The sequence below is a fragment of the Centropristis striata genome, chromosome 2 (genome assembly GCF_030273125.1).
Source record: "Centropristis striata isolate RG_2023a ecotype Rhode Island chromosome 2, C.striata_1.0, whole genome shotgun sequence".
Taxonomy (NCBI): domain Eukaryota; kingdom Metazoa; phylum Chordata; class Actinopteri; order Perciformes; family Serranidae; genus Centropristis; species Centropristis striata.
In genome coordinates, this window is record NC_081518.1 from 31911470 (window position 1) to 31934560 (window position 23091).

The 23091-nt window shown below is 40.4% G+C and overlaps 1 protein-coding gene across 3 annotated transcripts in view; it reads right to left on the bottom strand.

Annotated features, from left to right (window-relative positions):
* The window catches only part of esrrga (estrogen-related receptor gamma a), a 79108-nt gene that overhangs the window by 17029 nt on the left and 38988 nt on the right, over positions 1–23091 (bottom strand). For 2 of the 3 annotated variants that reach the window (XM_059350416.1, XM_059350431.1), the window contains exons 5-6: positions 19778–19888; positions 16553–16735 (exon numbers count right to left, since the gene is read on the bottom strand). In XM_059350416.1, coding sequence (XP_059206399.1) covers positions 16553–16735; positions 19778–19888 — 294 coding nt within the window. The remainder of the gene's footprint in view (positions 1–16552; positions 16736–19777; positions 19889–23091) is intronic. The other variant, XM_059350423.1, reaches the window with a different exon arrangement.

Below are 23091 nucleotides of genomic sequence, written 5' to 3' on the forward strand. Positions count from 1 at the left end.
CTGCACAGAATCTAATAATAGTCACTGCCCTCTGAAATGTAGTGGAATGATATAGTGTACTTTTTTTTGTATTTTAAAAAAGGGATTAAGAACCGTGATGTAAACTGTTTTATGATCATGCAGCTGCTCATTGCAGGTGTGAGCAGAATAGTGGATTGTCTATGTGCAGCATGTACAAGTATTGTGTTCTGCAGGGGACAGATTTAAGTCTTCTGGCCCACTGAGATAGAGATTGCATTAGGACACGTGAAGTGTCCAACAGTTACCAGCACATCACTGCCCTGCATGTATGTGTGTGTGTGTGTGTGTGTGTGTGTGTGTGTTTGCTCTGAATGCACCGCATGTTACATGGCTCCAAAGCTCACCACTTTCTGTACGTGTTTGTGTTTAAATTTGTGTTAGTGTGCACATTGTTGCATGCTGTGCAATGCAAGTGCTCCCTTGCGATGCTTTTTGAGTGTGTATTTGTGTGAGTGTGTGTGCACATTTCAAACTGTTTTGTACCATACGGCCAGACGCCGGCCCAAATGAACACGGACCCCCTGTGATGGCTTTGGCCAAGCTGAAACAACACACACAAGATATACACACACGACAAGCATGCTAGCAAATGCTGTCGCACACACACACATGCACACACATCCACCAGCTGACCCAATTACACAGAGATGCGCAACGAAATGGAAACAAATCTACCCAGAGAACCAGTTAATTTAGAGGGGCTTAAAGACACACTCACACTCACACAGAGGGCACACACCCACTTACACACACATGCACATCCATGTGTATAGTGAGATTATAAAAACCATCATGTGTCAAGTGGAGTTAATATTATATCAAAGTGCAAATCACAAATTAAGTTGTATCCTTCCTTGGCAGAAAAGTCGAGTTGCTCTATCAAAATCCTTTAGTGTATCAAAATGTGTAGTGTGTGTGTGTGTGTGTGTGTGTGTGTGTGTGTGTGAAGAGATGAACAGAATAGAACAACATTCTATCTGTCTATTTCTATCCCCCTTTTTGCCTCAATCCTCCTATGAATTCCAAATTTTTTCTGCATGTAAATGTGTGTGTCCATGCTGCAAGTTTATCTTATTCTTCTACAACAAAATAATTATATAATTGTAATGATTAAATAATGAAGTTTTCATCTTCAGGTGTTGTTGTTTTATTGCTGTTGTTTGTTATTACAAATATTCGGTCATGTTTTTGGTACGTTTTTTTTAATGTGTGTGTAGGTGAATTATTTTGCTTAAGTGAAACGAACACAACAGTTAAAGTCATGCTACTTTTTCTGCAAAAGACAAAAAAACCCCAAAACATTTAAAGTATAATGCCACTGAAAATTTAAGTTTTTGATTATTGTTCCTTGACTTGGATGTTTGACATTCACTGTGCAAAATGATATATGTACAGTTTGATACTATTTGTGTTTTATCCTGCTAAAGGGGGAGTGTTTCTCTGTGCTCACATCAAATCTCCCTTTAAGACCTGTACTAACAGATTTGGTGAATTTACATCTAGTTTTTAAAGGTGAAAGCCAAATTAAATTCCAGATGATTACACAAGTAAGATAAAGTACATGCATTTTAAACATTTTCAATGAGACCATTGAACGTTCTTGTGGAAAAAATGATTACTGGAAGCATCTTGAAACATGTTAAGAAAAATATTTGCTCAAATTGTGACATGACCAGTTCTTATTGTTGTATGAATTTTGAAATCCTCAACAGTCTTGTTGAAAACATCTTAGGATTATTTATTTTATTTTGGTGATTTGGTGTTAACGATGGTTTTGGTTAACTGAAAAAAAGAATTGCCTGTTTGACTCTACTGTGTCAGCGTGTTAGTTGCATAGACTGTAAATGAACAATAGACAATATTTTTGTATAAATACATGTATTCAGTCACTTTTCTGATACATATATTACGTTGATATGATACGTTTTGTTCATGTAGCTATATAGTGTTTAGATATATCAAAGAGAAATGTGTTCGCTCAGTTGTAGTTATGTACATATGCATGCATGACACAAATAGGGAAGCACTCCCTGAAAATGTATACAGGCGAAAACACAAACAGAGAAGCACACACACACACACACACACACACACACACACACACACACACACACACACACACACACACACTTTGTTGGCTAAAATATCCTTTTTCCATTTCTTTCCCCTTCCACCCTCCCCCTCTCCTTTCACAATATCCCCCCGTTTTTCTCTGTGCGGCCTCAGGGAGAGCAGAGCAGTCATAGGGTTGCAGTAGCCTCTAATCAGTGTGAACAGCAAGCTAATTACCAAACCCTCAGCCCTGGCTGACTGTTAATTGCATACATTAGACACCATCAGCAGCACTGCAAGATTAACACTTAAAATCTTCCCATTGCTGTAGTGGGGATGAGTGCTCTGCGTGTGTGTCTATGTGTGTGCGTGAAAGAGAGAGTCAGGGGGCGAGAGACGGAGGTGGAGAGGAGGGTCGTGTGCGGTATTCTCTGTGTGTACATGTGTGCAGTGTGCTGCCTCTGTGGTTGTGGGTGCTAGTATTTAACACTTAATTAGAGCCAAAATGGAGACGCGGCAAAGCGGAGATATGTGTCGAGTGTTATAGCTGTAGCCGTGGCGGGGTTGCTTGGGTGGGGGCAGACGGTCGTCGAGGGCAACCCCATGCCTCTGTGGAGACGACAGATGGAGTGACATTAAGAGCATTGCAGTGGAGGCATTTCAAATAATAAAATATCAATATTTACATTTTAATTACCCACTTCTAGCTCCGCCAGGGCCATGTCAAGTAGTGTGTGTGTGTGAGTGAGTGAGTGTGTGTGTGTGGGCATGTGCCACAGCTAGCTACACTGGGGACATGTCTTCTTGTCTCTATATAGAGTCAAGAGTGCTGCTCAAGTGACTATACTCTGAAATAAACGTGAAAAACTTTTACACAATTTCTGTTTTCCAGCATCATTTGCCATACTTTCCTTTTTTTTCTTTACCTTTTCTTTCACTCAATCAATCTTCCTCTCATCCTTTCACTCTTCATCCTCTCCCTCCTTCAATACAATGCTGATGCAGGCAGGAATGACCACTGTGTGTGTGTGTGTGTGTGTGTGTGTATGAGCATGTGTGCACAAATCTGTCAGGGGAATTAACCATGTGTACACAAAACTGAGAAGCTTACACACCAACCCTCTCTGTCTGCCTGTCTCTCTCTCTCTCTCTCTGACTCTCTCTCTCTCACACACACTCGCGCGCACACACACACACACACACACACACACAAAATGTAAAACATAATGTGAATGTTTGTATACCTGTCGTGTCGGTAAAAAAATCTGACTTGGCGAAAGACAGCTGGACCTGTTCTGCTTTGATGATGTTTTGCCGCTGACTCAAAAATGTCGTTATAAAACACACTCAGGCACTGATTGGACCAAACATCAAAATGCATACTGCAGGGAAAGTCACCTCATGTCTGCAGAGACTCCATGAGACACAATGAGTCCCTCTAAGGCCATCAGCAGCAAAGTTACTAAAATTTTACAGTCAGTGTCAATTGGTAACACCATGCAGCACATCCCACCAGTAATACTCTCTCTCTGTCTCTCTCCCTGTCTCTCTCTCTCTCTCTCTCTCTGTCTCTATCTATCTATCTATCTATCTATCTATCTATCTATCTATCTATCTATCTATCTATCTATCTATCTATCTATCTATCTATCTATCTATCTATCTATCTCTCTCTCTCTCTATCTATCTATCTATCTATCTATCTATCTATCTATCTATCTATCTATATCTATTTATCTTGTTTGTGATGATTTCATTTTCCCAGCTTGTTCAATTAACTGGGCTGTGACAGTCTATTGATCTCTTGGTGGATTACCTTTTCAGAACAATATCCCGCCATAACATATTCTACTGAAAAGTCAGTCCAAGCATCTGCAAATGGGCCCCCCCTTTAAACTAAACCAATGGGCAGGAGACATTTTGTTGCCAGTGATGATTACATTCATTTTTTTTTTAATAGAAACTTGCTGATTGTGGCTTTAAAACAAAACCCAATGGTCCCTGTCCAAGCCTGGTGTCTGTATATGAGATTATGAGCCTGTGTTGATTCTATCTTCCTAATCCTCCGTAGCTTTCCATAGAGGGAGGACTGCAGAAACTCCACAGGGATTAATTTACCATTCACAGATTAGAGATATGGTCTCCAATATCATCATCCAGGACAAGCATGGATAGGAAGGGCTCAACAGTGGAGCAATAAGGAGAGAGAGAACAGAGAGAATGAGGGAGACAGACACAGACTGAAAGAAAGACAGAGATGAAAACGAATGTGCACAGAGAGACAGCCTTCTCTCCTACAGCATCATGCCTTAATGTCCTAGCTCGAAGACACGAACATTAGACCTCATTCCACCTCCTCATCTGGGCCTGAAAAAGCCTGGGCTGAAAATCTTAATTAATTGTCCAATAGTGCTGCGGGGTCATTATGCATTGCAATAAAGAAGCGTGTAATTATGAGATTTAACAGCCATTACCAAGGCCAGGAACTCATATGTCATCATCAGCAACCAAGCCAATGGTTTGGTACGGCTGTGTGTGTGGCTTGACGGACAGCACACTCACATGCACAATACACACACTTGCAAATGTACGTTTTGTTCATGTAGCTATATAGTGTTTAGATATATCAAAGAGAAATGTGTTCGCTCAGTTGCAGTTATGTACATATGCATGCATGACACAAATAGGGAAGCACTCCCTGAAAATGTATACAGGCGAAAACACAAACAGAGAAGAACACGCACACACACACACACACACACACACACACACACGCTCACACACATATACCCATTGGTCTGACCCAGACAATAAGGCAGCCAGCTGTGATAGCAGCCTGCAGATGAAACATCCCATCAAGATTAAATAGACACAAAAATACACACATTATTACTGCCGTGTGTGTGTGTGTTTTGTGTGTGCGTATGAATGCACAGTGAGGCACTGAGACCACAGACATGGTCCTCCACCACATAGCAGGTGGAAATGACACACTTGTATAAGGATGAAGTACTGTGTGCAAACACATGCACACTACACAATGTTCATTCTTGAAAAACCAACCTCAGAAACAAGAAGTAAAAGAAAAAAAAAACATAGTCGATTGGAACTGGAAGCAAACAGACAAGTATGAAGAGTGTGGCAGTGTAGCAGTAACACAGTAAGTGAAAAAGTCTGCTGTAAGAAAGGCCTATTGCCTTGGGGAGGTGGTGGTTATACTTTTGATCATACAACATTCCTGTCAGAGTTTCAGTGTTGGAGGAAAAGCTCTCATGAAATTGTGTTTACACTGAACACAAAGCAAAGGTATGTATTGTGTTATTATTTATAGACTTAGTTAGCTATGAATGTGTCTGTTTGCTCTCAGTCACATCTTAGCTTTATATGCAATCATGCAGGCTATAAATATCTTAGGCTTGAACAATCTGTCTGCTAAAAATGTTTGCATGTTAAATGTTAATTAAAAATCAAAAGCAATACTAACATCACAAAAGATAATATTCTGATACTAAAGTGTATCAATCTTTTCTTACACTCATTGTACCTTGAAAAAACAACCATGCTAATGCAATGTTAGAATTAATAAAACTATTCAACATATAGTTATTTAATCTGCCTTCCACCACTGCTGGGTGACACACAGGCAGTCCCAAACTCTATCCCTATCTGCAGGTGTTTTCTTGTGTACATGTATGAGGTGTACCTGACCCATGTGTGTTTATACCTATTATATATATATATATATATAATTTACCTCTGTGTGTGTTGTGTGCACAGACCATAAGTCGTCCCCAGCTGGTGACAGACACGCTCCAATCCTATTTTCCCACCTGCTTATTCCCTGATGGAAAGGATGAATCTGGACTGTTATTTAAGAATGATGGGTGGAGGATGGGGGACAGAGAGAGAGAGAGCGAGAGAGAGAGAGAGAGAGAGAGAGAGAGAGAGAGAGAGAGAGAGAGAGAGAGAGAGAGAGTGAGGTAGAAGAAAGGAGGAATGTGGAAGAGAGAGCAGGAGGAGCAGAGAGAGAGAGAGAGAGAGAGAGAGAGAGAGAGAGAGAGAGAGAGAGAGTAAAACAATAGGGGAGAGAGGAGTAAACAAAAAGAAGAAATGGACGAAAGATGAAAGAAAGAGGGAAGGCAATAGTAGCAGGAAACAGAGAGACTTAGCAGAGTGCTTAAGAAAAAGAGAGCATATATAGATAAAGGAAAAGGGAAGATAGAGACCGAAAGAGTGAGGAAAGGTAGCTAGACAAGTAGAAAGAGAGTGGATATGGAAAGAGAGAGAGAGAGAGAGAGAGAGAGAATAACTATTTCATGCCCATCTGTGAACTTTGCATGAACCGACAGAAATAATGTGATCCCATGACAAGCCTGTCCCTCCTTCCACTAGATTTGCTACATGCATAGGTGTGTGAGTGGGGGGTGTCTGTGAATCCCTGTATGTGTGTGAACTCTTTATATTGCTTTTGGTGTGTGTGTGTGTGTGTGTGTGTGTGTACATGTGTGCCCCAACAGATAGAATAGGATGATGATGATTTGAAATGGAGTTTGGCCTGTGCGTAATTATGATCATCTATCTTTATGCCCCGCCAGCATATCATATCATATCACATCACATCATCTCTCTCTCTTTTTCAGGCGCACACACACACACACACACACACACACACACACACACACACACACACACACACACACACACACACAAAAGCAAATTGAAAGTAGTAAAAGCTGACTGTTTGCAAGTGATGACTTAGATGATGATGGGCTCAGATGGTGTGCTGATTTATTTGTTACTGCTCGTCTGATGTCACATATTATAAAACTGTGCACGTCTGTGTTTTGTGTGCATTCGTGCACATTCACTGTGTATTAGTGCTACTTTGTACTTTTGTGCGTTCACGTGTGCGTGTATGATGTATGCGCTTGTGTGCGTGCTTATGTATGCGGCTTGTCTCTGGTGTGTGTTTGTGTGTGTGACAGACATTATTTGATGCAGATTAGTCAGTGTACTCAGATTGCAGGCTGTGTCTCAAAGGCTGATAGACAAATGAATTTGATTTGCTAATGTAATCAAACTAATAAGAAAAACAGCAATGGGCTGCTGAGCGCAAATCTCATGACTTCAATATTTGTGTTTTTTTCACACTTTTACTTGAACATCCACCCACTGAATGCCTTTCATGACTTCATTTTTTTAGAGATTAGAATCAAAATTATTAAAATTACTTTTAATCAGAGGCTGTAATCTGAGCCTGAGCAGAAAAAAACAACAGATTTTCATCAGACACCACTTTTAAAATCAGTGTCACTCGTAATATAAAGGTATTTCATTCACTGTTACTGTTGTTGATCATATTTTTTTTATGCACACCACTCCACTAGCATGGGCTGATCTTCAAGTAACTTCTTCTTTGTTTTCTATTTTCATTTTCAATTCAGGTCTGATATGGTGTGACACGTGGATACAGCGGCAGAGGCAGCTGGTACCATGTGTGACGCAAGTTGAGTTTACGTGTGTATGTGTGTGTGTGTGTGTGTGTGTGATGTATGATGTGTCAGGTTGCTTGACTTTAAAAGCGAGGTTTTTGTCACCAGCAAGTTGTGACCTGATAGAGGTAATACCAGTGTGTGTGTGTGTGTGTGTATAAAACAATGTGTGTGTGTGTTTTTAAAGCAGACACCTAAAGCTGTGTGTGTCATCGTAGGCACATCGTCATGGAAACCCTGTCAACTTGGTGATGACAAAACAAACACAGAGCATCGGACAGACAAGAGAGTCAACACAGACTGAACGTGCCCTCAGACTGAATATGTAGGTGCATTTGTGTGTGTGTGTGTGTGTGTGTGTGTGTGTGCGTGTGCGTGTGTGTTTTCATCAAAACATCAAATTCAGCACAAAGAACTTCTTTCACAAAAACAACATCACAACAAACAGAGAATAAGCAGATGTTTTGCAGATATTCCACAGACACATTACTAGAATGTGTCTGGCAGAGCTGAGGCCATTCATGCTTATATATAATGTTTATCTGTGTATTTATTGTAATGTAGATAGGAACTGTATATTATTATGTTACTATTTTGATAGTCTTAATATTTTAAAGTATAACCATGCCACCACACTCATCTAGACTCTCCGTCACTTATATTATATTCATTTTCACAAAACGTGTTCTATTTAGTTAAATCAACTCATATAACATTGTTTTGTAGGTAATTTCACTCAACCCATTGTTGATTTTTAAGGCTTAACTATTCCTCTTTATTACTTACATCAAAAACAGATCTTATTAATTAAATAAATAAAAACTATTAGACCTTATTATAACCATAATCCTTAAAATGACCCAACAAAGGGAGAAAAATAAAAAATGTAAGTAAATTAAAGTAGATAAGACAGAAGAAAAGCAATGCACTGAAAAAGGAAAATGTTTTCCCTCCTCTGTTTTCTCATATTGATGACATGCTTCCAATACTCACAGGCTTAATCCAATAAAGAAAGCCCAACTTAATCCAAACATTAAGCTCAGATATCAAATATTCTTTTCCTAATTTGATTTCATCAATATTTGTTTTCATCTGCAAACAGGAGTGTTTGTTTGTATGGGCTGCAAGAGGAAACCATGGCGGTGGGACACCAGAAAATAAGATGTCTCTTTTGCACGGATGTGGACAATGAAACAGACAAACACACACACACACACACACACACACACACACACACACACACACACACACACACAAATACTTGAAGACATCAACCTCTAAATGTGTTATGTAGCTCAGGGATGAGCAGAAATGGAAATCAAACACGGCCAACAGAGCTCAGAGAAAATCAACAGCGACTGGAAACAAACATGAAGATACGTACTAGAGAGCACAAAAGAAACAAAATTGACTAAAGCAATGAACTAAAACAAATTCTGATTTAAAATCTAAATCAGATACTTATAAAAATCCTATTATTGAGTTGAATCTCATTCGAATCTGGAAAATGCGGAGTCAGTTATATCACTTCAAAGAGACAGAGGGCTGTCAGTTATGTTTCCTGAACCGACTGGGAGGAGTTTGTTACTAATAAAACCTTATTAATTATGCACATTTTTGTGATAATAAAATGTTCATTGTCACCATTTCTTATTTATTTCCCTACATTATCCGTCTAAAGAATGATTGAGCTTAACACGTACAACTAGACAACTCAAAAGCAATTTTAATTTACGCTTCAATTAATATCATGTGATAATTTATGAGACAATATTATTATAAACTTTATTACAGGCTCTAGGCCCAATAGCAAGACATACAACATACAAAAAAAAAAACAACAGATACATAAACACATTCAGACATACTCCTATTCATGAGAGTTTTAAAAGGCACCCATGCCAATGTTTCCACAGATATGATTGATACCTGACCGAGCTGCACTTTGGACTTGTGAGCATCATTATAATACAGTTTTGTGACTCATCAAGTCGAGACATAAATTTAAACATCAGGTTCCTCAAGAGAGCCTGTAAAGTGCTGAGCCCTGAGTCACAAAAGAGCTTACTAGCACTGCTACTCCTGGGCTTTTTCAGTAGTATCCTCAGACAGTCATTGTATGCTACCTGAAGTTTGCGCAGGCTCTCCTTTTTGTAGCTGACCCATAATGGGGCTGCATACATACAATTTCCTGACTAACATGTTTGCTTGGACATACAACATTATATATATATATAATAGATGCAAACATCTCTGAAATTACTCTGCAATTCACAAACATTTTCTAAACTTCTAAAAACATTGTTTAAACCTTTCACCTTTGCTTGTTATATATAAAGACTCATATTAATGTGTTTTTTATCTCCTTACACTGGGCTGAATGTGCCTGTCTATGTGAATGTACTGTATGTTTGCATGTTGTGTTTGTGTGTTAAGAAGGCACCCAGCATGCTGTGACTGTCAAGGTGAACTAGCCTTAGCCGACAGAATGGGGGCAAATCTGCTTGTGCGTTTATGTGTGTCCATGTGTATTTCCGTGCATGTGTCTTCATGAGATGCACATGTGAACCTCGACCAGCCGTTTTATTGCCAAGGCACTGAGGGGGACAGACAGTCTGGAAGATGAGGTTGGGGGAAGTACAGTGGAGGTGACAGAGGGAGGAAAGAAATAAGGACAGAAGTTTCATGCCGTTAAAACTCATTGATTCCACAATTGGAAAAGAATAAAGTGTGTGTTTGTTTGTGTGAGTGGTGCTGGAGAAGAGATGTTGCTCTTCTGATTTACCACTCTATGACCTAAAGCCCAGCAACCTCTTTGCTGATTGATGACAACACCAGCCTTAACACAGAGGGCCAGAGAGTGACATCATCACTAGTCTCAGCTTTTACATTCGTCTATCATACACACACACACACACACACACACACACACACACACACACACACACACACACACACACTCATACACACACACACAAACGCAGGGTGCTTTTCTGCATCTCTTGGAGCTCATTGTGAAATGTTGTAATGTGTGTCAGTGTTAATTTAGAGAGCTGCACTTTCATAGTGGAGGGTGTGTGTATGCATGTGTATACGTGTGTGTGTGTGTGTGTGTGTGTGTGTGTGTGTGTGTGTGTGTGTGTGCAGACGTTCCCCTTGGCTGCTGAGACTCAACATTTGATTTGCTAAAAGGAGCAGGACACTTCTATTAATCAATATTTGCTGACTGACTGGGTGTCTTTCTGGCTGATTGACTGGCTGTGTAGTTACTTGACTGACTGATAGGCTAACTAACTGACGGACCGTCTGACAGTCTGAATGACCACGTGCTCGACTGGTTGACTACATCTCTAAGTGAAAACTATTTATAACATGACCAAAGGAGAAAGAGTGCAGAAGAACAACAGCAGAGGATTAAAGATGGCTTTGCTCACTCAGCGTGCTGTGACGATGTTAAAAAAAAGAAGCCATTCTGTTCGATGAGCAGTCAATCAGACCATTTCAAAATCTAGAGATGAACTTGGACTCAATAAACACCAATTACTTGTCCACTGTCTGTAGAGATTTAATCTGTAGGCCGACAGATATCATATTTTAAGTTGTTTTTATTGTAGTATATATGCGATATGATGATGCGATTTGTTTACAATTTGTATCAATTACTACATAAAACGTTTGTAATGAACAAACTGTGGAAATGTATGTCATATATAGGTCTATGTAATGAAATGCATACAAAAACAACATTTGAAGTGGCATATTTTACCAAAATATACATATAATATATCCAAGACAACTGCTAAATAAGGGTACTATTTTGGCACTGGATGACACTGAAGAGAAAGACGATGACAATGGCTGGCTGGGCGATTGGGTGAAGAGGGGTGGGGTGGGAGGCGCTGGAGGGGGATAGGGGTTGAGAGATGAGGTTGACTTGATAATGAAGAGGTTAAGGATACCATGGAGAGAGAGGGTGGGAGGTCAGGTCAGAGAGAGGGAGGAAAAAGGGGGGAGAGCAAGACAGAGAGAGAAGCAGAGAGGGAGAAAGAGGGAGGTCACATGAGAGGTTCAGGAGGTGGGAGTATTTAGCCATAGGGTCAGAATAGTATTGTGTTAAAGGCTCTTTGGGAGTATCCAGGTTATACTGAGGTAATGTATGTGACCTCCCTGCTTTCCATTCTCTTCCCATTTCCAACACTTTTTTTCTGTCACCTCGGCCTTGTATGTTCTGATTTAATCCTCCTCTTCAGTTTAGAATTCTGCTTAATTCTAATTCATGTTTTCAGCATCACCATGGGATATTTCAACATCCATGTTCACCCCCCGAATCGTATAAAAGGAGTAAGAGGAAGAAAGGCCAATAAATGACTAAAGAAGACAGAAAGATAGAAGAGAGAAGCACATGAGGCAAGAGGACTTCCCTCATCACCTACTATCCCATCACCACCACCACCACCATCACCCAAACCCCTTCTCCCATATCTCCATAAAGGCTGATAAAATGAATAGACAGACAGCAACCCCCCTCCACCTCCATTCCCCCGTTTTTACAGCTCAATCATACTGCGTTACCGCCGACACATAGTCTGCTTATCCTGAGTGTCAAAATTGAAAAGGGAACGAAAGAAAGAGAGGGAGAAAGACTGTAAAAAAAGAAAGAGCAAGTAAGAGGAGATAGGGAAGCAAGAGAATAGTAGAGGGGAAGTGGGGGGCGGCCCGAGAGCAATTTCTTCCTTGAATAAGGAAAGAAAGGGGGGGGGGGGGTTGTAAAAAAAAAAAAAAACACTAATGGCAAGGCCCCTGGTTCTGGTAAAATAGACTGTGTTATAGGTTCTGGCTCGTTCGTTGATTCATTCATTTGTTCGTTCCTTGCTCTTTCGTCAAGTCAAGTGCTCGCCTGTCTGTCTTTCTCTTTTGTGTCCGCGAGTCTAGATAAGAGCTGCTGGCATGACTGCCCTGTAGTCATTTAGTTATTATGGAGAGAGGGAGAGGGAGAGAGGGGGGGGGGAGTAAGAGAACAGAAAAGAGAGGATGAAAAAACTAATTCTACAGACAGATAAATGGCTCATTTTGAATGGCCTTTCTTTCTTTTAATTCACTCTCTCATTCGCTCCTGTTTAAATATTTGCCTCTTCCTCTCACCTGGCCGTTCCTCATTCCTCCTTCAACATGCATGCACGCACGCACACACACACACACACACACACACACAACTATGACATGCAGCCTAATATGCAACTGGAGTTGTGTCTATGAGAGCTATTAAAATGAGATCTTCTCCTCACTAATCCATATTATTGGACGCCAAAGCCTTTCACGCCCTCTGAATAATAACTCCTGCAATATTTCCCCAAACCCACAGCTTCCTGAGAGTGACAGTATCCTGCTCATATATTCTAATATGCGTGAATATGTGTGGGGCCACTCATTTGAATCAGCAAAAAGACTTCTAATACTTGTCTATGTTTATGTGTTTGCAAGCATTTCATCTCTGCCTTTGACACACACACACACACACACACACACACGCATGTGTGAGGTGCATGTATGTGATAATGTTCCGTTCCTTGTGGGACAACAGGAGACACACACTGGGTCTGAAACCTCATTTTCCTCTCCTAATGACATATCAAATGTTTGCATATAGGCCATATCAGTATGGAAATGAGCGTGCACACATACATACACACACAGCTTTAGAATAAAAGACCCAATCAAAGAGATATGTGTGTATACGTGTGTGTGTGTGTGTGTGTGTGTGTGTGCGTGCGTGCGTGTGTGCACTGTCACAAGTCTCTAAGGTTGGGCGAGTCTGTGTGTCAAACATGACTAGCAACACACACACACACACACACACACACACACACACACACACACACACACACACACACACACACAGAATCACACACACGCACCCTAGCCTTGTTATCCGGGGGCCTGTCTTGCAGGCAGCCTCTCTAACGCTGAGTGATGTTTAAATTAGTTTACAATTTAGCCTCCTCGCTATCCGCAGACGGCTCTTAACTCAGTGTGTGTATGCGGCGTGTTTTTGTGTGTGTGTTTGTGCGTGTGTGAGCGTAACAAATTGTTGCCAGTACGGCAGACATCTAATGACTTCAAATTAGCTGCCTGGCGCTCGCCTTGACACGTTGTTACCACTGTTAGCAGCCTGTGTGTGCGTGTGTGTGTGTGTATGCAGCGCTGCGCAGCCATATCATGAAGCATAAATTGGCTTCACCTCTCCTCTCTCTGCCTCTGTCTTTTTTCTCTTTGTTTCTCTGTCTCTCTCCATCAATTTGATTAAAAAAATTACTGTACCATGGCGAGTAGGGACGTGTGCATGTGTGTGCTCGTATGTACACCCTGCACGCCACACACACACACACACACACACACACACACACACACACACACACAGAGACACACACGCACACACACACACTTGACAAGATGTGAAACAAGACGGCTGCAAAAAGGTTAACAAGTCTATTCTTTTCTATTCTATTCAAGACTTAAGTCATTGTAGACACTTTATTCTTTGCTGTGTGTGTGTGTGTGTGTGTGAATGTGTGTGTGTGTGTGTGTGTAGTGTAGGAGTCTGATAAAGAATGTTGAGGTGGCGTATTTCTTTCTGACAACCCTTTTCACCCTGAGTGAACAGTAGATCACTTTCTGTGTGTACATGTATGCGTGTGTGCGTGTGTGTGTGTGTGTGTGAGCGAGAGAGAGAGAGAGAGAGAGAGAGAGAGAGAGAGAGAGAGAGAGTATTAGATCAGTGTTCAGTGTTGTAAACAATGAGGATTTCATAAGGTGTTCACAGCACACACACACACACACACACACACACACACAAACACACACACACACACACACACACACACACACACACACACACACAGACAGACACTTGGAAGATGAAGAGTTCTATCTTTCGCTGTGAGCAGTGGATTGCCTTTCTCGTTCATCTAATCACGCCATCTTCTTTCCTACGCCAAGCAATCGTTGCGCTCCGCTCCCTCCACACAAAAAGCTGCACACACACATACACACACACGCACACACACACACACTCACACACTCAGCCCAGCACATAACCTGGCTAACTCAGTTCATTCGCTTGTAAAAGTAGTGAGCAAAGAAAAAGGCAAGTCAAATGCAAAACAACACATTAACTATACATCATGTGTATGTTAGTGTGTGTATACGTATGTGTGTGTGTGTGTGTGTGCTTGTGTGTGTGTTTTAGTTCTTCTTGTGTATACGTTATATATACATATACACCGTATAGGTGTATCCCAGAGATATGGGCAGAGAGACAAGGAGAGATAAATAGATTAAGAGAAAGCAAAAAAGAGGAAAACGCAGGACAGGGAAATTACAGGAAAGGAGATAGTATTGGAATGAGGGTATATGTTATTTTGAAAGAGAAAAATAAATATTCTAAGGGCTATACTTGGTATACGGATCAATAAATGTGTCTGCTTACTGTCCATATAGCAGCATATGGATCAATACACTAACAAGAAGCAATGTATATTCCCATCCCTCTCTCTCTCTCTTCATCTCTTTTTTCCCTCTTTCTCTCTGTTATTTTCACATTTATTGATAAGATATATTATATATAATTTGGAGACCCTGTTATCCAATGCCATTGACTTTATTGTTATAGATTTACGCAGCATGACTGAGTCGTATTTATGCCTCTAATCTGGTGCTTCCCCCTTTTCTCTCACAGCCCCCTATACTATTTGAGCAGTGGCGACAGGGGGTAATTCTATTCTATTCCATAACCATATTTCCAGTTGACAATGGGGCTAATCTTTGTGCTAATCTGTGTTAATCTGAGACACTGCTCTTCCCTCCTCTCTGCTGTCACAGCAGGCTCTCTCACTAAAACCAAAACCAGATTATAATTTTCATCTCTCTCAATCTCTCTGTAGCTTCCATTGTCAGATACATTCATCATCATCATTCTTGTTCTTTTCCTCTCTTGTTTTCTGATTTTTGGCTCATTTGTGTATCCGGTCATTATGTCAAACAAGGGAGAGTGTTTAATGAGATTATATTCTTCTGTTTTGGTGATGGACCTGTGGAGTGACACGTCCACAATAGACCAAAAAAATACATCACATTCTACTATATATATATATTAAAATCTATTTGCTGCTTTATCAACAGAATGTGACATTTCTATTGTACTTTATCTTTGTAAACCTTTCTGTTTGACTTACATACCCTGCTATTTAAAACTCTCAACCATGTTGTTTTAAATCCTATATTAAGATTAACGCACAACAATATAAGTTAGTGCTCATAACTTCAAACAACAATTACCTCAAAGCTTGTTCTGTGTCCAAATATATATGCTGTCTTTCATACGACAAAACCGAACAAAAAAATCAAACAAAAGAAAACAAATTATATTTTTTCACTTTTAATACGAGTACATAGTTGACCTGTAGGGTAAAGGTGTGGATTCGAAGGGCTTTGTTCTATATATAGACCAGTGACTCACAAACACACCCAAACACATACACATGTTAAATGTAAGGGGATTGGACTGTTTGGTTCAAAAGGTCAGAAAATGTGTGTGTGTGTGTGTGTGTGTGTGTATGTGTGCGTCTGTAAAGATGTGATACCAGTGAAGGCATTTGGTTACTCAGGAGTCAACAGTTCAGAACGTCTGAGTAGGGTGAGGATTAGGGTGAAAGGTCAGGCCTTAGCATCGGGTGTACTGGTGTGTATGTAAGTGTGTCTGAACTGCATCTGGAGCAGCTGATTCCAACCTTGTACTGTGCCAGATCACACAGCATGTGTGTGTCTATCCTGTATATGTGTGTGGGTGTGTGCATGAAATCTCCTCCACCCTGGAATTGAAAAAAAAATATATATATGTATGGAGGCATGTGTGTATGATCCTTTCACAACATGGAGTCAGGTTAGGTTCAAGGTGAAAGTCAGGGTTCAGCAGTTTTTCTTTTTCCTACCTGGGATATGTTTGGCCCAGCCGATGTTGACCACCAGCTCTCTGTCCGCCAGGTCACACAGTGTAGTCAGGGCCTTGATGTCGCTGTCTGGTACTGTTGGGTCAGGCATGGCGTAAATTTTCTCTGGCTCGGCCACCAGCAGATGAGAGACGATTTTGTTATCTGCAAGGCAGCCAAAGGCAACTGACATGACCACCAGACAAGGAGAAAGACACAGAAACAGAGAGATGGTGAATTTTTGCCGTATTAGGCTCAAGCTGTTCCACACCAATCCGGTGCAAAAATGTGAAAGGTCATATGCAAAGTGCCTTATAACATGGCTTGCTAGATAACATGTATTTACACATGTAGTAAAAGGAAGTAGCTGACATGAGCATTAAATCAGGGGAAAGAAACAGAGACAAGTTGCATCAAATCAACACAAAATACATTTCAGTACTCTCCATAATTAGATATAACACATACAGCATTTTATACATTATATATATGTGTGTGCATTGTATACAAACATGAATACTGGAAGAATGTTAAACTTGTTTGGCATTCTGACAGATCTTGAAATGTGATTAAACCTTTTAAATAATATTGCAATATTCAAGGGTATTTTTATGGTTATGATTTCCTTTTATTATTAATTTAAAGAATATACAATTGCAACAAAAATAAGATACAACAATATGTTCATAGTTTTATATCTAAGCAGAAACATAACCGTTTGTCTTTAAAATAAAGCACAAGCTAAAAAGAAAAGATCTCTCTCTATTTTTTTGTTTTTTTAAACAACAACATTTACTCAGAGTGAGATTCATATTTTGTAAAAAATAGTCAGGATGAGCATAATTCTCACCCTTTCCCTACCCCTAAACCTACCCGGACAGGTGTGTTTTAAGAAGTTAATGTTCAAACTGATAAACCTTTGTTTTGTAAATATAAACAATTTTATTATTTGTGTTTTATGTTGTGTTTTATATTCACAGTGTATTAACTTCTTTGGAATCAGGGTTGCAATATAATACATTATAGTCTGTTTGCAGTGTACTGTGAGGTGGCAGTTATTATGCTACTTTTTATCAAAAATATGTGATGGAAACAAGATCAAATAAGAGGATGCATGCTATAAAGCCTTGCAATGTCCTGTGGAATTTTCCAACAATCAAGCAATACATAATTGATTTGATTACACTAAATTGGCAGGACTATAGATGACAAAAAATTATTGAAATGTTTCCAGTTTAGGAGATGCCTCAAGGTGCGATTAAAAGCGATTACTGCTGGTGATTCAGGTTGTCTTTTGTATCAGTGCCTTAAGAAGCTGCGCTGATACATACAGAAGGGAAAGATAATACTGAAAGCCAAACAGCTCAGCTGGTAATGGTGACATGTGGTGATGAGATCTCTATGGCCCATTAGTAACAGACTGATACCCTGCTTCCAAATTAATCCACTGACTAATCAAGCATGGGAATAAAAACAGAGGATAGAATAGCAAGAGAGGAGCGAGGGATAGAGGAAAAGAGAGAGGGAGATAAGCAAAGGAAAAATGGGAGAAGACAGACAGGTAGAAATAGAGGCACGGACAGATTGTAGAAGACAGACAGGAAGAAGGGAGAGAGCGACAGCTAGATAGAGATAAACAGCAAGAGGGAGCGCAACAGAGTTGGGGGGATGAGTTGTGTATTGATCTAACACTGTCCACCCCCCAATTCTGTTTCACACACATACACACACGCTTGTACATAGAGATATATTCTTGCCATCCTCTTCCCTCTAGCTCCAGCTCCGGGGTTGTTTGAGCCAAAGCAATCCCAGTCACAGTGCAGTATCTGTGGGTAAATCTTATTTAATGTTTCCCTAATTAGAATCAATGGAAGCCCATTTCCAAACCCTGGGCTATTGTTCTGTTCTCACACAATCAATGGGGACGCTGAGGCTAGGGATTGGGCTACAGATAGATAGGCTGTGTGCGTGTATCTGAGAGAGGGACAGAGGGACAGAAAGATTTTTTTGTGTATGTATTGACTGTGTGAGAGAGAAAAAGAACAAGAGATATCCAGGAAGTCTATATCAACGTCTATATAGTTTTTGTTTTTAGGTCAAAGAGACATTTGGGTTCATACATTAAGAAGATATATACATGGAAATTAACTATGCCTATGAGTGTTTACTGGTGATTCAATTAAATTACTCCAGTTGAAAAATTTGATAAATGTTGATGAAAATAGGAATTCAGTATAACTAAACCTGTTTAAAGGAAACTGGTATATATCCCGCCACTGAAGACATTCAGTTAGCGGGAACACACACATGCTCTGTGTATGCAAACACATACATTATAAACACACACACATAGAGTATACACACTCATATTATCCCATCATTTCCATGATTAGTAGTGCAGAAGTCCTGGTAAGCTGTCGTGCAGCCATTCAGCATATTGGCCTAAAGCAGAATATGCTCCAGCTTTAAGCAAAATGGGCTTTGGGGACCAAGCTGCTAAACACTGCTCAATCTGCACTGCATGTGTGTGTGTGTATGTGTGTGTGTCATGTGTGCGAGCAGACGCTTAGCTAAAGAGCTAACTCTAGTTTGATGTGGTTGCCAGATTGGATTTAATCCGGATTAGGGTTCTGGCTGTTCCCCCTCCCTCCCTTTCTCTCTCTCTTCGTCTCTCTCTCTCTCTCCTCCCCTCTTCTCTCTCCCTCTCTGAGAAACCTTCACATTTAGGCTCTCCCTCTCTCTTTGTCTCCACCTATCTCTCTGTCACTCTCACACACTCTCTCCCTTGTTAATTTTTCAATCATCAGGCTTTGGCGATGGTTTTATTCTTTAAAAAAATGCAGCCAATCCAGCCGGAGCTAAATGAATACCTTTATAGTGAAATATTACACATATAAAATGTTATGACCCCAAACTGGTAGCAGCACAGACAGGGAGATAAACTTGGTCCCAAACAGATGGGCTTCTCACTACCCTGTGTCCGTTTATGTGTGTGTGTGTGTGTGTGTGTGTGTGTGTGTGTGTGTGTGTGTGTGTCTGTGTTTAATTTTTGTCCAACTGTCTCCATTAGGATATGAACTGAAGGAAAGATACTTCCATTGTACAACTGATATCTGATCAACTTAAATGTTTGTTCTTTCTTTCCTCGAAAAACCATTGTTCAACCTCAGAGAATAAAAGGGCTGTTACGTATTTTCAGTTTATGTGTGTGTGTTTGTGTATTCTTACATGGCTTCTTGGGAGGCAGAGCCAGCTGTGGGTTCAGGTATGGACTGTTGTCTGCATCTATCCGGCGTTTATACTTCTGTCTCCCACCACGAACCCTGTCAAGACGAACACCTGTAACAAATCACAGAGAGGTGTAAGTGTAACAATAAACTGTGCATTACACTCAGACCATTGAACTCAGTTGGCTAGTTAACAAGACAAGAACACAGGGAATGTAAAGGAATATATCAACAGAATATAGAAAGAGAGAATGAAAATGAACTGGAAGAAGATTACATTTGATGTCTGGTAATAAAGCGGTGATAGCTGTACTGTTTCTGCAGTGCATACGTGTGTGTGTGTCTGTTATGCATGCAGGCACTTTTATGTTATTGTCAAGCTTGCTAAAATCGCTTGCCTCTTTTATTCTACAACAAGACAAATTTATAGAGACACCATTTGAGTAAAGGGCTTCTCTCTCTCCTTCTCTCTCTCTGCCATGATGTCTCTTTGGCTTTCTGACTTACTATTTTCCTGAATCTTGCCCAATCTCTGTCTCTCCGTGGCTGTCTCTCTCTCTCTCTGTCTCGTTAATTAATTGACACAAAGGAGTCCTAATTTAATTAGGCCTATCTCTCAGGGGATTGGATGTTACCGTGGTTACCACTTAAAGATGGATAAGGAAGACAGAGGTGTCATGTACCCTGGAGGAGGAGAGGAGAGGAGAGGAGAGAAGAGGAGAGGAATCCAAAAGTGTTTTACATTGTTTGTTTTATTATTCCATTCAGAAATAATATGATGCTCAACAGAGATGGATATCTTTTACAGAACCTTGATCAACACATGGTCTAAGGAAGGGATACTCAACTTGCCTTGGCCAGGTGCCACCTTTTATTTTTATTGTGCTTCTTTTTACACACACACGCACGCACGCACGCACGCACGCACGCACGCACGCACGCACGCACGCACGCACGCACACACACACACACACACACACACACACACACACACACACCTTATTTACATCTAAAGTAAAATGATTCCAATTGTGAATCAATTTATTGCCATTGTGACTTGGAAAATGGTTGTCAGGCCGCCAGCTCAAGGGATGTAAGTTGAAAATCACTTGTCTAAGGAAAATAGTTTAAATGTTTTAAAACAATATCACAATTCCTGTATAGAGCTTATACACTGATTTGAAAGGGGATTGGATGCACAGTGCATTTAAAAATGCTAAGGATTTAAATGCATAGTAAGAAAAGGAAAAAGAGGGAGAGGAGGGGGCAAATAGGGTGAGAGAGGAAGAGAGAGATTTGCTAACACACAGAGATTTAAATCCTCTGAAAAATGTGCTGACCATGACCAAGACAACACACCTAAGAGATTTATAAGAAAGACTTCCTATTGGCAGCAAAGGAAAAAAAAAGTCAGGGAGCATGTTTGTGCATTCGTCGGCATTTGTAAGTGCTTGTAAGTGCATGTGCTTCCCTGTTTTATTGTGTTTTGTACAAGTGCACATTTTGGTGGCCGCTTTTATTCCGACCATCTTACAGTGGCATGAGTGTACACATTATTTCTATGGAAATGTAGTCATTTAGAAAGCTCTAACCAGCCAAGGCAGCAGTCAGCCCAGTGAACTGAACATGACATGCATCTGTGTGTGTGAGTGTGTGCGCGCAAGACCAAAATAGGTAGACAGAAGGGCTGACTGTCCAGGTACAGTGGGGGGGACAGTGTCAGCAAACGGTCAAGAAACTCTTAACACCAGGGGGTACAAACCCACTCTCACACACACACTTTCACACAAAGTCTATGTTTCTCCTACCCACACCCCCATGTTGTGTTTGGGTAAGCCCCGACAAGCAGCTTGCTCAGTCACTCCTTGGGTCAGTGGTTGGTCAGAGGAGGAGAGGGGGACAGAAAGAAAGCAGAGACAGAGAAGGTAGGGGAGGCCAGACAGAATAAAAGACTAAACAAAGGGTTTGTAGTCATACGAAACATACTTTCTTTCATATTACTGTCTATTGCATGCACACTGTTCCCCATTGCACACAAACTCACATCCAGACTCTCAATTTTTCACTTTCTCTTTTCCTTATACCTAAAAGACCCAGTAGTGTGCTGAGCTCACTTTATAAAGAGCCCTCTCTAACTACCTCATCTATTTTCCACCAAATTAACTCTCTCTCAGCACTGATTAATGATCAAATCTAAATGAATCAAATTAAAAATTGAAAATTATATTTCCAAAGCCCACAAAAAAGAGACAGGAGGAGGCTAGGGGGAGAGTGAGAGTGCTCTACCTCCTCTTAACAAATGAGCCTTCAAGTCATAAAGAATGAGCAAGAGAGGAGAGGAGAGGAGAGGAGAGGAGAGGAGAGGAGAGGAGAGGAGAGGAGAGGAGAGGAGAGGAGAGGAGAGGAGAGGAGAGGAAAGGAAAGCAGAAGAGAGGAAAAGGGTCCGGGGAGAAAAACCTAAGGATGAGGGTTAAAAAATGTAAAGTGGAAAAGGAAAGGCAAAGGAAGAACAGAATAATTGAACAGGGAATGGGTAAGAAATGGAATAAAAAGGCGAGATAAAAAGAAATAAAATTTAGATAAAAAATGATAAAAAGCAATAATGGAAGATTATGGTAAAAAGAAAGTGTTGAAAAAAAGGGAACGGAGGAGCGAGGGGTAGAGCACAGGTTGTGAAATAAGAGGAGAAAAGGAGGGGTAAGTAATGGATGGGCTAGTAAACAAAAGAAGAAAGGAGAATGAGAAGAAAATGAAATGAAATAAGAGAGAAAAGGAGGGATGAAGTTAAGGCTAATAAAAGGAAATGAGATAGGAATAGAATAATGAGAGAAAGGGAAAGTACCATGAAAGGAAAGACAGAATCCACAGAGGTTATACGCCTTAATTATACGCTTTAATTATTATGTCAACTTACAGTACACCTCTACTCAGTCTACTGCTCCTACTGCTGCTGCACACACACACACACACACACACACACACACAAATCATTATTTGCCCCCATCTTTTTTGTAACATAGTGCGGAGTGAAATCTGAATTTATAAAATAATGTGCTTGTGTTTTTGGTGAATGGTGACCTGAACATATTTGTTTGCAACTAACTAACTCTCAACAGCTAATGATGCTCACGCACTTTATCTACCGCAAACAAGAATTTATGGCACTCAGAATGCTAGTGCAGTGTCCAAGTCTGTTCCCCGACCAAATCAAATCAATATTAAAATCCTAATTTCAAAAAGATTGCGCCATTGTTTTATACTATATAAAACAGAATGCGATACTACTGCTATTGTTCATACCGATGAACAACCGCA